The following is an 18022-nucleotide window of genomic DNA, read 5'->3' on the forward strand; positions in this document are numbered from 1 at the left end:
GCTGACATAATAACCTCAAAGATCCAATTTCACTATGTTCTTACTTGATTTCTGCTTGGGTAATTTGAAGGGAAGAAAATACATGTAATCCTTAGATTCTTATAATAAGCCCTCAGACATTGAAACAAATGAAATTGAATCCAATACATGTAAAGATCTTGATTAATATATAATCATTTATAATAGACACTCTTTTGAGTGAATATATTATATTACATCACTGGAGATATACTTTTATCATGAGGACATTTGAAATTTAGCAAATGACTAAATTTCACATAAAATACCATAGAATGTGACAAGAATATGTGTACACATTTTGATAGAGTCTTGGATCTGTATTAGTAATTTTTGTTCCACAAAACATTAATTTAAACATCACTAAGCCATGACTGCATTTTACCCACTGTAATAGGATAGTTCCCCAGGGTTGCCCAAATGTGACGCGCTGAACTAAATTCCCAATATTGGCTAGAAGTAGTAGGAAGATTGTGGAAGTTTTTTCAAAGTAAATCAGGATAAACTATAGTTTATATAGTTTATAGTTTATATAATGATGTAGCAGAACAGCTAATTTGTATAATAAAACACTGGAGGTTCCAAACCTCCTGTTCAGAATCCCTGTTGGCCTTCAATCTTGGCCTTGCTTCCTGTTGCTGGGTAACAGCTCAGTAATTTCTGATACCACCATCTATTTTTTATAGAGCTCCTCACTTGGCATCCAAACCTGAACCACAGTGAATGGGAGAGATAAGGCTGACCATACTGTTTTTCTGGAAATTAAAAGATTTTTAAAATGCCAACAACAATATTGCCACTTCCTGTTCAATTAGCATAAAAGCATTTGCCAAGAGCACCCAGTCCTTCTTCCTGAGGGATAGACCAACCTCCCAAAAGAGAAATAAAATCAAATTTAGATTAGATTTTTTTAGATTTTATTGAACTTCTATACTGCCCTTCTCCCAAAGGACTCAGGGCGGTGTACAGCCATATTAAAACACATATAAACTTACAAAATTTAAAAAACAATTTAAAAATGAATATATAAAAATTTGGCCCACAAAATTAAAAACTAACATACACCCATTTTAAAATTCATATTAGGCCAGCCCGGCTTGTTGGAACAAAAGGGTCTTCAGGGCGCGGCGAAAGGTACGCAGGTCGGGGATCATACGAACCTCTAGGGGCAGCTCATTCCAGAGGGCTGGTGCCCCCACAGAGAAGGCTCTCCCCCTGGGTGTCGCTAGTTGGCATTGTTTGGCCGACGGCACCCTGAGGAGCCCCTCTCTGTGGGAGCATATTGGCCAGTGGGAGGCTATCGGTGGCAGAAGGCGGTCTCGTATATACCCCGGTCCTAAGCCATGGAGCGCTTTAAAGGTGGTGACCAACACCTCGAATTGCACCCAGAAGACGACCGGGTGCGATTCAATAAAGGAATGAATGTGTACTGGGAATGCCTGACTCCCAACCTTTGGCAAGAGAAATGCATCCACTGTATATGAATCACTGAATAACTCACAATAATTGGTTCACATATTACTAAGTCATATATTTGCTTTATAAATTGTGATGCTTGGTTTCATAATAAGCCAAGACCAAACAAGCCACATTACAGCATTGTACAATACTAGATGTCCTTTATCTGCAGGTCACAACTCTAAGGGAAGACAAGAAATGGGGCCATAATTTGATGGCCTTATATAGCTTTAGGAAAGAGAGATAATTTGGTCTAGTAAATAAGGCTCCAGACTAGAAACTGTAGACTGTGAGTTCTAGTTCCACCGTAGGCATGAAAGCCAGCTAGGTGACTTAGGGCCAATCATTATCTCTTGGCCCAAGATGTCAGACTTGGGTGACAAAGTCGTTAGTTGATTTCTGTTGCAACCAATGTATCAACACTTGGTTAATGCAGGGGAAATGCTTGAAAGAAAAAGAATTTTAAAAAATAAAATAAAAGCTTTAGGGGAAAAAGAGCTCATCAATATTTGCAGGTTATCCTTCCTCTTTAATAAGCCCCTGCATTCAGTCTGCTGCTGATTTAATATCAGATCGGTAGCAAATAAGCCTGTTGCCAGATAGTGATCACTATCATTACTATCACTATCATCACTATCATTTCATCAAGATAAATATCACAATTGGATTATAAAATCACATAATCTCATAAAATTTTTGGGGCAAGTTCTGACTAATTTTTTTGTAAAAAAAAATGGCAATGCCTGCGTAACTATGAAATTATAATGATATCAGAGGTTTGTAAATGTTGCCAACCAGGAGGAATATATTAGCTTACTAAACTATATTTTAAAAATATTTGTCATATGTCTTATAATGCTTTTGCTATTGGTTACATTTCCTGCATCTCCTAGAAATTGTAGTTTCGTGTTTCTAGAGTCCATATTACTTTCTACACTTATTATGGTTTTTAATGCATTCTAATGGATTATATTAGCAGAAGAGGTACATTGCTTGACAATACTGGACTGTTCTCTGGAATTCCTTAAGAAAACAGGCCAGGCCTATCTTCGGTAATTTAGAGCAGTGTTTTAATAGGAACATGTTTTCAGAGTTTCTGTGCAACCTTCTTAATATCTTTCACCTACACTTATCCATTATTTATTCAGCAAAATTGCACAGTATTTTGCAGTTTAAATTTATTGCTTTGCTTGTATAGGATTTAAATTTTTATATGATACCAATGGCAGTGCTTCTATTTGTGAAATAAATAAAATTACTGGGAGACAATCAAAAAGTTTCCAGAAAAAAGATAGCTCATTTCCAATGCAGTACAGTACAGAGTTGGATGATAAATATTCTTGGGGAAATCTAATTTGCTTCTCAAGAAATGTTGCAGAAAACATTTTATAAGCTTTGAGAATTAGAATATCCACTTACTACTTGGATAACGCCAAAAAATCAAACTATATGAAACCTATCTTCAATAAATATGGAAAAAAGACACTAAGAAGTTGTCCATAATATAAACTATTTGTGGAGTTCAGTTTTACTTGAATGGGGTTACACTAAGATTTTTGGACTGAAAAATGAACTCTTGTGATTTTGTGTGTGTGTCTTTTTCTATTATAGGTAGTCCTTGACTTAACTAGCAAAATGTAAAATGGGGCAAAACTCATTTAACAACTGTCTTGTTTAGCAACAGAAATTTTGGGTTCAATTTTGGTTATAAGTTAAGCACTACCTATACAAGAAAGGAAAACATGTGACCCTAAATGTTGCTGAATTACAACTCCTACTATCTAAAATGCTGATTATAATGGCATACCCAGGGATTATAGTTCAGCAGCTGTTAAAAGATGACAGGTTCTCATTCCTTAGTCTATAGCCATGATGGCAAACCTATGGCACGTGTGCCCGAGGTAGCACACAGAGCCATCTTTCCGGGCAAGCGAGTTGTCACCCAACTCACCTGCAGCTACACTTGCGTGCATGCCCCAGCTGGTGTTTGGGCCTCTGGTGCGCATGTGTGCAATTCAGGGGACCCATCTGGTCTTCAGAGCTTCCCAGCGCATGCATGTGCATTTGGGCATGCACATGAGAGTACTTGCATGCAGCGTGTGCATGTGCAGATGGCGTTCACGAGTATGCATTGCATGTGTGAAAATCACAGGCATGTGCAGGTGGTGCAATTGTGCACGCAGCACATGGGGGAGCCACGTGAAACCTGCATGCATGCACAGATGGTCCGGTTGCGCACACAGTGCATGGGGGAGGATGTGTTAGTGTGGATGGTGCACGCACGTGCAAAGCGCGCAACGCACATATCTATTCGGCACTCGGTGAGTAAAAGGTTCACCACCACTGGTCTATATAGTATCTATGCATTTATGATAAGCAACCATTTCTGGTATTACTTAAGATCTGATTCCTTGTTTATTTCTGTAACTATTAATTAAATTGGACAGCTAGCATAGTATCATGGATAAAGATCCGGGTAAAGATTTGGTCTAGGAATAGGAAGAGTCAGGTTTTATTCCTCCCTTAAGCTACAAGATGAAGCCTACAAGATGACCTTCTGTCAATCACACCCTCTCAGCCCTAATCGGTGTGAGGCTCCTGCAATAAGCCTACTAATTGACAAAATCTCTCATTGCGTCATGTATTAACAGGATGAATGACAATAAGAACTAGGCAAGCGCAGGGTAGAAACAAGCAGGTCCTGCAAACCTGTGGGACATAATTTAAGATCAACAGCTATTCATTCAATTGGTATTATGCCCATTTAAGAGAATTTAAAGTTCTCTGAATATAGTAATGCCTAGCCCTAGATATATATATATATAGAGAGAGAGAGAGAGAGATCTCATTTGTCTTCAGGTTTCCGGTACAATGAATATAAGTACAGTAAAGTTTTTTTTTAAGGGAACTGGATTTATTGTCTTTAAACATGGGAAAAGTAAAACTGTTCACGAAATGGGTGAGTTTAATTCAGAAAAATAAAAATAACATTTGAGTGAGGGAATAAGATGCTTGATATAGCAGTTTAGTACATACTCTGTTAAACGGATCCAAAACTACAGTCCAACTATTTGTGAGTCAGTGTTAATTACTAATTACTAGATCTGCTCCAGAATTAGAAGCAGATACTTTATTAACCAGCCAAAGCTTTTTAGTGACTTTCAGAGGCCACCAGTTATCTGGTGTAGATATGGAAGCATTAAATATCCATGTATTTATGGTAAGCAATCACTACTGGCATACCATTACTGTTTAAAATCTTATTAAGCTTCTTGTCTGAAACATAGACTAATTGGTGACCTCAGCTGGTTTTAGCTGTAATCTTCATAACCTCTTGCTTTATTGGATTTTAATTTGGACTCATCCACTGAACAGACGTTGGATTCGATGACTTCAATGATCCTTCCCAATTGTGATTCTGAACCTTTGGCCATCTTGGTTTGAGCTGATGGGAATTGTAGCTACAGTATTTCCTTCTATTGTTTCTGCCCATCTCATAAGATTCAGCAGAGTGGGCTCACTTCATATCTCATCTCTCGAGCCATGCCATTTGATGGAGCTTTCTTTGTCGCCAAAATCACAAAAACTGCATCTCACTTGCTTTGGCCATGTCATGCAGTGGAATTCACTGGAGAAAGCAATTATGTTTGGAAGAGTTAGCGATAAAAGGAAACCAGGCCACCAAAAAACATGGTGGCTGGACATCATCAAACCTGATACCAACCAGAGCATAGAAAAACTTAAAGACGTAGTGAAAGATTGAAAGATGTGGAAAGATCTTGCCTATAGAATCGCCAAGAGTTGGACACAACTGAATGGATAACATCATCATTTGTCACAGCTTTCGGGAATACTGTAGTTTTCTCCTGGAAGTTTGAACAGCCCTGACAGTTGCAACCCTTTAAACAGGACTTGAAGGCCTGAGTTTTTCTCTAGGCCCAGGGGTAGGGCAGAGAACATGCCTACCTAGAGTGAATTATGTTGGTCTTATTTATGGGGCATATCTATTTCCCCTATTATGACAAGTTTCAATTTTTATTATGAATTTGTTTATAACATGAAAAACATTCTTTATTTTACAAAGTATTGTTTTTAGGAGTTGGGAGATCTTAAATATTTAAAATTGGCATGACACCTTTCAAAATCAGCTTGCCAAAGGCTGGTTTAGAACAGATTTTAAAATAATCTGATAAGAAATGAAAAGACATAAAAAACAAAGCCATATAACAAAGCATAAAAATGCAAACGAGAATCCTAAAATTATGTAACAGTAAAAACAGCCATCTGCCAAATATATTAGATAACCCACTGAGTAATCCCTGGAAAAACAAATCTCATAAATGAAAGTTCATACTGTATTAGGTGCACTTCCCTGCATGGTTCCAGGATTGAGAGGAATGTCTCCAAGGTTCACTGCTCTGAACGGACACCCAGAGCAAAACTTCCAAAAAATGATCTTCTGGTATATTATGTAGGAACATATGAGAAGAAGCTTTGAATGTGTGAAGGATTGATACATTAAATTGGCTCAAGAAATAAACTAGAGCCAATGAAAACTGCAACAATGTCATAATGCCCATTCATGTCAGTCCTTTTGGTCTGGTAAGAATTATACTTTTGCACTGTTTTGCACTGTTACACTGGCTGTTGTAACAGAAGCTTACAAGTCTAAAAGTACTTCCTTCTTCCATATGTCATGTGAATTAAGGGGTACCTATGTAAGAGGTTTTCATAATCCTCCCCAATCCTCAGGTTTAAGCAACGTTTATCTACTCTTTGCCTTGGTAACAATACTTTCCTCTCTATGTCAAGAGTCATCCTCTACTTTCTAAACCCACAAAGAGCGCACTGTATTGCTCTAAAGGAGAAATTACTATAGATTAGAGAAGGCCGCAGGGCTATAATTGCACAAAGATTACATATTTATGTAACTGTCACCAGAAGTAGTGCCCCCAACTTCCAACTGCTGCAGGCAGTGCTTCATTGAAGTCAAACATTCATGAGATCTAAAAAGACCAGGACGGATTACACTCTTCCCATTCAAGTCCCAATGAAGATTGTGTTGCAGAAAGACAAATGCAGTTTCTGCCAGTCAACCTGACTGGAAAGGATCCAAATAATCTGTTTCTCCCAGGATCCTCTGAAGTTGAACCACCCCACTTTCCTCACAACCTTTCCCAGATGTTGGAAATTGGACTAAAGTTATCAAGAACATCTAGGTCCAGGGAAGGCTTTTTCAGATTATGTACTACTTCTGTCTCTTCAAGACAGTGAGCATCATGCCTTCCCTCAAAATGGTATTAATTATCTCCCAAATCAGCCACAGAAACCTGCCTGGAATCAGTCAGTCAGTCAGTCAGTCAGTCAGTCAGTCAGTCAGTCAATCTTACAGATAATAGCATTACACAGAGGACCTGTCAATTTTCTCAGATTTATGGGCTCTAAAGAATCTTAGATAATTTTACAAGAAATCACTATAGCCTCTGTCCCATTAGTATCCAAGCCAAACTTGTGAAAACAGACTCACCAGTCAGAAATTTGACAGAGTCATGAAGTGAAGCAGCAAATAGTTTATTGCATGTAAAATACGTTCTTGCAAGAGCAGGTGACTAGCAATGTAGGCATACAGAGGAATACATTTTTCCAGCTTTTTATTCCCTCCACCCGAACTAGAAATCCCTCCCTGCAGCTCCCTTTGACGAAGATCACAGGGTTGCAATCTTCCCGGAACACCTGTTTCTCCATGAATTTCCCCTTGCTTAATCTGTTTCCCCACCTTTTGCCTAGTTCCCCCTTTTCCAGACTACCTTTTGTCTCTTTTTTATTACTTAACCTATATTTCTTCTTTCATTACAATTCTTGCAGCATAAGCATAATAAATTGAGGCAAGCGGTTAATTAATTTCTCCAGTATATACTGGGCTGTGTGGTTAAAACTAATCTGTTTGCCCAAGCTGACTTGCTTATCGGAATATCAGACCCTTCCTTTTTTCCAGTCTTGAACTTTTTACCCTTAATGTCCCAATTTCCTATTGAACTTTTATACCCACATCTCTTAAAAATTGCTTTCTTTGCTTTCTTCAAAAACAACATTATCTCCATCAGTTTCTTACAAATGGAATACAAGCAAATTTATCTTTTAAAACCGCATGATTTCATTTGATGTAAATGTTGAAGCAATGGCTTCAACCACAAACCCAGGGTTTTGGGTTTCATAACAAGTCTAATGGCTGAAAGTCTATGGAAGAAATAAGCAAGAAGAAGAATTGATCTTTTTCTGCTTTGTGTACCTCTAAACTTGGGCTTTTATCAATGCTTGGTCATGTCCATTTATGGTTTTATGCCAACATCATTCCAAATATATTGAGTCACTTCTTTTCCTCCAACTCCTCAGTAAACCAAGGAGCAGGCTAGGACTGGCAAATGGAGAAAGGCTACTCTGGGGCAATTGTATCATGTACTTTGGTTACCTTCACATTCTACAAGTTGACCAGGCATGAGATACAACTGTCTTACCAGATTGTCAGGGCAAACCCCAAATACTTTCTGACAACCATCCAGATCTATTAGGCAACAAGGACAAACCAAAATAATGCCTCCCTGCATCCACACAGGTTCTGGGCAACTGTGATTCATCTTCTGATGAGGAAATGAACTGACGCCAGGTTAAAGTGTTCATCTACAACCATGTTGTGGATGGAGATGGTTTTCTTGTGTACCAACCTGTCCTTAATCAGCCACACTTAAAAACAATGTCTTCAATAATAAAACACTTAAAACAGTGGTTCAAATGTTTACTTTTTCTTATTGGGCATTTAATTAAGTCAAGGAATAATATTTCTGTTTATTTTGCATACTCATGTAATTCTTACTGTTTTTTCTTTTGTTTCATTCTTCATACATCTCTACTACAATTTGCAGTTGGAGGTTTTGTTGGTAGAAATGCAAGATCCACAATCTGGGATCAAAACGCAAATTCAGAACATGCCGGAGGGCAGCATTCCACATACTGTGGTTGGTAAGTCTGACATACTGGACAATAGAAGGCAATCTCAAACATTAGGTTTTCATTATGTATTATTATTCCATATTCGTCAGTCACTTTATTTCTGCCTTTGATGTTGGAAAACAGTCACAATAGCAGTCCAAGAAGATGACAACAGAAACTGTCATCCTAACACTGTAGAGCAGGCCTGTCAGGGCTGGATACGTCACATCCAGGCCATGGCCACCCCAGCTCCTCAAAGGCAAAAAAGTCACTATACATCACAATCTGGCCCCCGACGCAATCAAGTTTGACACCAGTGCTGTAGAGGAAAAAGGATAATAAAGACCTGAATATCTGATGTAAGGAATTTAGATAATCTGTTTCTTATAGAGTAGTCTGCAGCTGACTCTCCACCATCCTCACAGCAACTTTCCTTATAAAAATCTTGACATTATTGTCTGCCATTTGTAGCCTTTCTTTGATTTCCCACTTCTTCAATTATTTTAATTGTCACAGAAAATCCATTAAGAGGACAGAGCAGCCGCATAATAGTTTTGATTGGTGGTACTAGAAGCTATTAATTTAAAACCAATGTCAGCATCTGTTTTAAGGTCTGACAATGCTAGGGAAAACTGTTCTTGTCTTGCTTCCATAGTTTATTCTCTAGTAACAGCAATTGAGATTGGAATTTCCATTCCTAAATGACAGAGTCATAAAATGTGATGTCACATGACTGTGACAGCAATTCAAGCACTTCCTGGTTAAGTGAATTCAGCATGACCATTAAGCAAGGACATTGTGTGGTCGCCATTTGTGATCTCCTGCAGGCTTCCCAATTGACTTTGCTAGTAGAAACCTGGCAAAGAAGGTCAGGTGGCTATCAACGTTGCAACATCATAATTGCAAGCCAGGTGCCAAGGGCCCGGATTGGGATTGCACGACTGCAGGGATGTTGCCATAGCAGGAACATAAGATTCAAGACCGGGTTATAAGTACCACTTATTCAGTACTGTGGCAAGTTCAAAAGGTCACTGAACAAGTGGTTGTGAATCAAGGAGCACCTGTATGTGTATGTATATTAAAACAGTTACTACTCAAAAATAATAATCTCAATATAAGAACTGTAAGATTATCATGGAAGTTAGTATTTTAGGCATGGGGTAGAGATAATATCCTATCTTCCAGTTACTCAAGAGTTGATCGCAGAAAATTAAATCTGTAATAATAATTTTATATTAAGTAATATAAGATATAATATCTTTTTCTTTAGAGGTACAGCAGGAAAATCTAATTTGACTATTTACTTTTCCAGAAGAGCCATCTGTATATCTCTTTTCTTTTAATATATACAGATTGTCCCCTTTTTGTTTCCTTTGTTGTTGTTATTTTACACTGTCTATTGCTTCTCTCCTCTTCTCTTCTCCATACTTTCGATCCCTTTCTTAGTAAAGAAATATCTAATTTTTTATTTACAGCCCACTAAAGTAACTGTCTACCATCATTTCATCACTCTTGTTCTAATCCTTACTGGGTAGACAACAAAGGTCATTACTTTAAGAACTAGCGTTCTTTCCTATTTTTCTTTGACTACCTTAAGAAACATCCTTCAGCAACAGTCCCACTTCCTAAAGCGTACAAGATTTTATCCGAAATACTTCAGAATTTTCATTTCCAAACCCCAACCCTCAGATTCCATTTAAAGCCTGCCTGAACCAGCTTGCCATGGTTTGACTGCACACATTTTAACAGACCTTGTAAAGTGCAGCCTGTTATTTGAACTAATTCAGATGCTAGTCCTAGGAAATATTTCTGTCCTATCAACAACATTTTCCTAGCCAGCCATTACCTTGCAATATTCTTTCCAGTTCTTTTCCATGGTTCATTTAGCTTATGTCACATGCATCAAATAATGGTATTCTTAGTTCAAAGGCAATTTGATTGATGTTGTTTTTATAAAGTAATTGTCTCATGGCAATCTCTCAGTTTAAACCATTTCAGTTGCCCTGCCTACTTATATTTTACTCATTTGTGAAAAAAAATATGAAAAAAAAAATACTTGAAATTGTAATGGCTATATCCTATAAGAGGAAGAAAACATAGAAAGTCTCCGCATTCCTCTGAATACAGTAACAGGTATAGTTTCATGATGAATTCAGGGTTCTGACAGTAAGCACCATCTCTTAAGGGGAAAAGCAGATGCAGATAAGGTTACCTAAGCAGGGTCTGAGTGACAGGTTAATCTTTTAATTTCCTCTATTTTGGGATGCACTCTCCATTAATGGGGATAAGAGCTCTTAACTGCTGGTATGTGCCTTTCAAGCAATCACATGTCAAGAAAGGGTAGCATTTTGAATTGCATTTTGGCAGCATTTAGAACTGAGCATGAAATACATGCCCAGAGAAATGGATTTGTTCCCAAATTAGATTTCTGGTTTTAACATGCCTGAAAATGTGCGCTATATTTCTGATTCATAAGTAAGATTTTTTTTTAACTTTCCCTTTAAAAAAAGCCCTCTTAGAAAACCACAAATGCATCTTCATCATTTCCTCTACTAGCCATTTCCCATTAATTAAATGTACTTGAAGACAGCATTAATGCCCATTTTATATAAATTCCCTGAATACTCTTTTACTGGCTGGGGTATGAGTTCTAGCCTTTGAAATCTAATGCCTACTTTTGTGTTTCATTTTTAATTTCTAAGTAACTCTTTAGTTGAAATACATGATTGCTGGCTAACCTGCTGTTTTCTTTTGTAAAGGAAATACTATGTTCCCAGTGAGTCACCTTGTTGAGAGAATACAGTTTAATCCACATTTCTCCCATATGTTGCATTATGATTTAGTTTTTCAGCTGCAAGCCCAGAGTTCATCTTTTAACAACTCAATGTAGCAAAACAGGTGCTTTGGAAATCAGAAGGAAAGGGTTCTGTTTGGTCAAAAAGCAAGTAGCTTTAAATCATTAGAGACACCATAAATACTAAAGACTTTAAAAAGACCATAGAACTCAAGTTACTATTAGGCCAAGGGATCATTTGGGGATTGGCACAATTATTTTGGTTAGAATCCAAAATGGGACCAAGTAACAGGTGTTTTTCTTTTCGTAGTTTATTTATTTATTATTTATTAATTTAATTTGTATACCGCCCTTCTCCCAGAGGGGACTCAGTTCATGCTCTTATCCTTTTACATGTAGTCTTTGACTTAACAACCACAACTGAGCCCAAAAATTGTGTTGCTAAGCAAGAGAGTTGTTAAGTGACTTTTGCCCCATCTTACGACCTTTTTGCCACGGTTGTTGAGCAAATCACTGCAGTTGTTAAGTGAATCATGCGGTTCTTAAGTGAATCTGGCTTTTCCAGTTGACTTTGTTTCTTGGAAGGCAGCTGGGAAGATTACAAATGGGGATCACATGACCCCAGTCATAAATACATGCCAGTTGCCAAACATCTGAATTTTGATCACATGACCACGAGGATTTCTGCAATGGTCATAAAGGTGAAAAATGGTCATAAGTAGTTTTTCTCAGTTCTGTTGTAATTTCAAACAGTCACTAAACAAATGGTTATAAGTTGAGGACTACCTGTATTTCATACCAGTTTATCTTTCCTCAGATAGGATAGCTGCGATAAAGCTGCTGAGATGAAATCAGCCATTTTGAGCCCCTGAATTTATTTGGAATTATGAATGTGGTATCTTAACAAAATGACCTTATGCCTTGCCTACTCACAAAGTATTCAAAATGACTTACCTCTCTCTAAATATATACATTTCCCAAAAAGCAAGTGAACCACTTACTAGCATCTTGGAACCACCTTAGAACCACCTTCCTTCCTTCCTTCCTTCCTTCCTTCCTTCCTTCCTTCCTTCCTTCCTTCCTTCCTTCCTTCCTTCCTTCTTTTGCAAACAAAGGCCTTAGGCTGCTGTCGCCTTCCATTTTTAATATGCAAAGATTTCTAGGTGGTATATGCAAAGCTTGAAAGGCATTTTTGCAAACAAAAACAATACTAGAAGTTAGCCTTTTCTTTTGCAGCAGCACGCCAGCCTCCCATTTCTGTAAATTTAAGAAACACTAAAACAATTTAAGAATCAGGTTAGATAAGGGAGATTGACAAGTGTTCCAGAAGATAATCATGAGCATATTTTCCACCATGCTGCAGATCGCTGCACTAATTGGCTTCTGTTGTATGTTTTTTTTAAGTAGTAAAGGTTTTTAATTCTTTTAAAAGTGTTGGAACTGTAATATTTTGGTTTTATTTGCCACGAAGCAGGACATGCACATGTATATTTTCTGTAATCCTACTTTCCCTTTTAGCCAAATATTATATGCACGTTTTGAGAGAAATGCAAATACCTGTTTAAATGAAAAAAAAAAGAGATCCGTATAGATTTGAATAGAAGATAAACAGTGATCCCTTTTCAAAATTCCCTCAGCTCACCAGCAAAGCTTTGTCTGCTCCTGGTGTTGTGAGGTATATCTGTGGATTTCTCGTTTTCCCATTGCCTCTATAGATAAATATAGTTTCTACAGATAGTCATCGATTTACAATCATTTGTTTAGCGACCTTTCAAGGTTACAATAGTATTAAAAATGTGACTTATGACCATTCTTCACACTTATAACCATTGCGGCATCCCCATGGTCATGTGATCAAAATTTGGACGCTTGGCAACTGACTCATGATGGTAGCAAAGTCCTGGTATCATATAATCACCTTTTACAACCTTCTGACAAGCAAAGTCAAGGCGGAAGCCAGATTCACTGAACAACCATGTTACTTACTTAACCACTGCAATGATTCACTTAACAACCATGGCAAGAAAGGTTGTGAAATGGGACAAAACTCACTTAAAAACTGTCTTGCTTAGCAGCAGATTGTTGGGCTCAATTGCGGTCGTAAGTCGAGGACTGACTTTACTAACCAGGAAGAAAAGAGGGAATGAAACTTGGGTTGACCTAAAGCTGTTTTCTGTGTTGCCTTTGTCCTCCAGGTTGTGATATGCTGCAATGGATTGTGAAGCGTTTGGAGATTACCAATGAAGGTAAGGACATACCATTATTTTTAAGTTACATATTTTCCCTCTGAAGTGAGTAGTTTGGCTTTATTTTGTGCTCCCCATTGAAAGCAACTGATCTGTATTTTTTTTTTTTAAAGAGGGGCTACATTTAGGAAGTATGATTATGAAGTGTGGGTACATGTATCCTCTTCAGGACCGAAAGAATCTAAATCTCAAAGGAGACACCAGCCTCTATCGATTCCAGGTAGGTAGATCGGTAGAGCAGATAAAAAGAAAGATAACCTGCTTTGCATCATGGCAGGAGCTAATGATGCATTTTTATTTATTTTCTTAAAGCTTGTACTTGCTGCCTGTCAATCACGATGGCCCGTACATTTGCTTCCATAGTGTGTCATGCAGTAAAAATGATCTTGGAAAAAAATAGCAGCAAATTATAAAAATCCTTAAAATGGTTAAGAAAATGATTCTAAAAGAAAAAAAAAAATAGTTTGGAATATGAGGCAAAGGCACTTGTCTCCCCAACTTCTCCAGGCCAGATTATAAAATTCAGAAATGCAAGCTACGTTTTCTCGTGGCTATAAGTGGCTAGGAATTCTGGGAATTGTAATCCCAATACAGGCTATGCCCAGGGGTGGGTTCTACTTACCTTTACTACCGGTTCGCAACAGGATCGTGCGCATATGCTGGCGACACGTGCTCTTCTGCGCAAGCGGAGAAGCTTCTGCGCATGTGCAGAAGCATTTTGATGACGTTGGGGTCGGTGGGCGGAGCCTCCTGCCGGTTTTACCACCAGTTCTATAGAACTGGTGCAAACCGGGGGGGCAACCCACCATTGGCTATGCCCAAATAAAAGAGGAACAACTTTTTTGCTTTGAGTTCTATCATGGAAATTGGGAAAGGAGTAAGGACAAATTGTCCCCGCCGTTTCTACCTCCAGTCTCCATGTTTTTATTTTTTTTCTATCCTTCCTTGGCTTCTTTTTCCATCTTTCGTATTTTCTTTGTTATATAATTTAATAACCACAAAAAGAAACACAATTTTGATGGAGCGAATCAATGATAGCTATTTCAACATAAAAGTGAAAAACAGCTGCAAACTAATTAGAGGTAGTCCTTGATCAGCAACTGCCTCATTTAGTGACTTTTTGTAGCGATGAAGAAAAAATAACTTTGCAATGTAATCCTCCCTTTTACAACCTTTGCCAGTTGTTAAAGCTGTAAGGTTGAAGTAAGATAATAAGCACAGCCTTGGTTTCACTTGGTTCACTTAACAACCAACTTGCCAATTTGAATTGTGGTATCTGAACGAGGACCATCTGTACTGTATATAACATTTTCACCATGAAATGCAAATACTAAGAGAGAATCAACAGTTTAAAGCTTAATGAATTTTCCTAATGTTATTACATGTGGTCCTTGATTTACGACCATGAGCGAGTCATAAGTACATGCTATTAGTATAAGAATTTCTGTTGTTAAGCATGGCAGTTAAATGATTTAGGCTCAGTTTTATGACTTGTTTGCCACAGTTCTTAAGCAAATCAGTGCAGTTGTTAAGTGAATCACATGGTTGTTAAGCAAGTCCAGCTTCCCACATCAGCTGCTTGTCAGAAGCTATCTAGGAAGTTTGCAAAGGGCAATATTGTGACCCTGGGACACTGCAACCATCACAAATACATGCTGATTAACAAGCACCCAAACCTTGATAATTTGCCCATGGGGATGCTAACAATGGCTGTAAGTGCAAGGACAGTTGTAAGTCACTTTTTTTAGTGCTGTTGTAACTTTGGTCACTAAACGAAAGGTTGTAAATCAAGGACCACCTGTATTCTTAGCATCTTTGGCTTTCCCTTCACACTTTTCAGCTCCCCGCCCAATTGTTAAAACATTATTCAAAGTTGTTCTAAAATAATTGGAAATAATAGGGAAGAAACGTATTGAAATGAATTTTAAAACCTTTTAAGCTTTATTGGCTAGCAGTGATGTATTAAATATAAGAACGATTTAGAAGAGTTTGTTAAGGAAATTATCAATAACTTGATTCTTAGTGTTTGTCTTCCTTCCTACAGACACCCTACTTTTGGCCAACCCAGCAATGGGGAGCAGAAGATACAGATTACGGTATGTTTAACCTATTACCTCCCTTTTCTAGGTAAAAGTTCAATGTCAGCAAAAAACACATAAAATCAAAAGTTTCTGTCCTAATTACTTTGCTATAAGGAGTCATTTATGGAGAAAAATACATTCTTCTCTTTAAAAGGGAGTCTACCCCATTAGTTGCCTTTTATTTAAAATGTTATTTTAAATAGCAATCCCTACCCTTCTCTCTCTCTCTCTCTCTCTCTCTCTCTCTCTCTCTCTCTCTCTCTCTCTCTCTCTCCTCTCCCAACTCTCTCTCATCTCCATCTCATGTGTCAATCTACCATTCCTTTCTCCCTCCCCCCTCCCCCCCTCTCTCCTGCCTAATTTATGAATTCAGGTACTGCCCAGGGTTGAAATCCAGCAGGTTCAGACAGGTTCTGGAGAACCGGTAGCGGAAATTTTGAGCAGTTCGGAGAACCGGCAAATGCCATCTCTGGCTGGCCCCAGAGGGTGGGAATGGGGATTTTGCAATATCCTTCCCCCAGAAATAGGGAGGAAATGGGGATTTTTCAGTATCCTTCCCCTGGAGTGGGGAGGGAATGGGGATTTTGCGGTATCCTTTCCCTGCCATGCCCACCAAGCCATGCCCACAGAACCGGTAGTAAAAAAATTTGGATTTCACCACTGGTACTGCCCAGTGGCTCACAGTATAAACACACACTGAGGCTAGATTTCAAAAGATCCCATTTCAACAAGTTTAAAGAAATTCTGGGTGGGATGCAAGATATGACCCATTAAATCAAATAAAGCACAGAAAGCTTGGGACCTTCTCAAAACTAAAATGCTATTCCAATGAGGAAAAACAATTCTGGCCAGTTTAGGAACCCACTGTGAATTCCCAGGAAGTTTTTGAATGAGTTAAAAGAGACTGCACTGTGTAAGAACTGGAAGATGGGCGTATTCACCAAGGAAGTAAACTAGCAAATAGTGAGATCCCAACCTTAAGTCTTTTTAATGCATAACAAAAAATAATAGTTGGAGAACTTCAGCGAGGATCCTGTGCAAAACAAAAATATCTTGTTTATTTTTAAAGCAAATACTAATTACGGGTAGTCCTCAATTTACAAAAGTTAATTTAGTGACCGTTCAAAGTTACAACTGCAGTGAAAAAAGTGGCTTACTATCGTTTTTCACATTTACGACCATTGCAGCATCCCCATAGTCACATGATCAAAATTCAGATGCTTAGCAATTGATTCATATTTATGACGGTTGCATTGTCTTGGAGCTTTGTGATCAGATCTTGCGATCTTCTGACAAGCAAAGTCAATGGAGAAGCCAGATTCACTTAACAGTCATGTTACTAACTTAACAATTGCAATGATTCACTTAACAACAGTGGCAAGAAAAGTCGTAAAATGGGGCAAACTCACTTGACAAATGTTTCATTTAGCAACATAAATTTTGGGTTCAATTATGGTGTAAATAGAGGACTACCTGTATAATACCGTACTATCCTGGGTCATTGGGAGGGCTTGATAGATTAAAAATTTCAAATCCAATTTAAGCATCTGGCTGACTATGTGACAAACCATAATACAAGAAATATAGTTTTGTCCTCTTTCAGATTGATTCTGAAGTGCAGCACATCAATTAATTAAATTCTGTTGTCCTCTCTTGATTACTGTTAAAGGCAGTACATATACAGGAGAAGTATTGAGAAGAATGTAAAAGTTGTTCAAAATGCGGAAGAACAAAAAGTAACTGAAATTTTAGGACTGCACTACAATCTGACTTTCTTTTCCCCAGTGTCTCTATTTCTTAATGAAAAATATTGACACCACAAAGACAGGATCACTTCTACACTTGGGGATCTCTTTGTTTAAGATACAACCTCTTGAAAAGGAAGATAGAATAGAACAGAACAGAACAGAACAAAAGAGTTGGAAGGAACCTTGGAGGTCTTGTAGTCCAATCCCCTGCTTAGACAGGAAAAAAACCACTTCAGACAAATGGTTATCCAACATCTTCTTAAAAAATTCCAGTGTTGGAGCATTCACAACTTCTGGAGGCAGGTTGTTCCACTGATTAATTGTTCTAACTGTCAGAAAATTTCTCCTTAGTTCTAAGTTGCTTCTCTCCTTGATTAGTTTCCACCCATTGCTTCTTGTTCTACCCACAGGTGCTTTGGAGAATAGTTTGACTTCCTCTTCTTTGTGGCAACCCCTGAGATATTGGAACACTGCTATCATGTCTCCCCTAGTCCTTCTTTTCATTAAACTAGACATACCCAGTTCCTGCAGCTATATGTTTTAGCCTCCAGTCCCCTAATCATCTTTGTTGCTCTTCTCTGCACTCTTTCTAGAGTCTCAACATCTTTTTTTCATTGTGGCAACCAAAACTGAATGTAGTATTCCAAGTGTGGCCTTACCAAGGCATTATAAAGTGGTATTAACACTTCA

General features: G+C 38.0%; 1 protein-coding gene across 1 annotated transcript in view; it reads left to right on the plus strand.

The window, feature by feature from the left end:
• RGS9 (regulator of G protein signaling 9) overlaps nucleotides 1–18022 on the plus strand; it is a 49471-nt gene that overhangs the window by 3711 nt on the left and 27738 nt on the right. Inside the window, exons 2-5 of the mRNA XM_070934740.1 lie at nucleotides 8397–8493; nucleotides 13453–13503; nucleotides 13617–13723; nucleotides 15548–15599. Coding sequence (XP_070790841.1) covers nucleotides 8397–8493; nucleotides 13453–13503; nucleotides 13617–13723; nucleotides 15548–15599 — 307 coding nt within the window. The remainder of the gene's footprint in view (nucleotides 1–8396; nucleotides 8494–13452; nucleotides 13504–13616; nucleotides 13724–15547; nucleotides 15600–18022) is intronic.

Source organism: Pituophis catenifer, unplaced genomic scaffold (assembly GCF_029215685.1).
Source record: "Pituophis catenifer annectens isolate HBS135680 unplaced genomic scaffold, rPitCat1.0.hap2 SCAF_2, whole genome shotgun sequence".
Lineage (NCBI taxonomy): Eukaryota > Metazoa > Chordata > Lepidosauria > Squamata > Colubridae > Pituophis > Pituophis catenifer.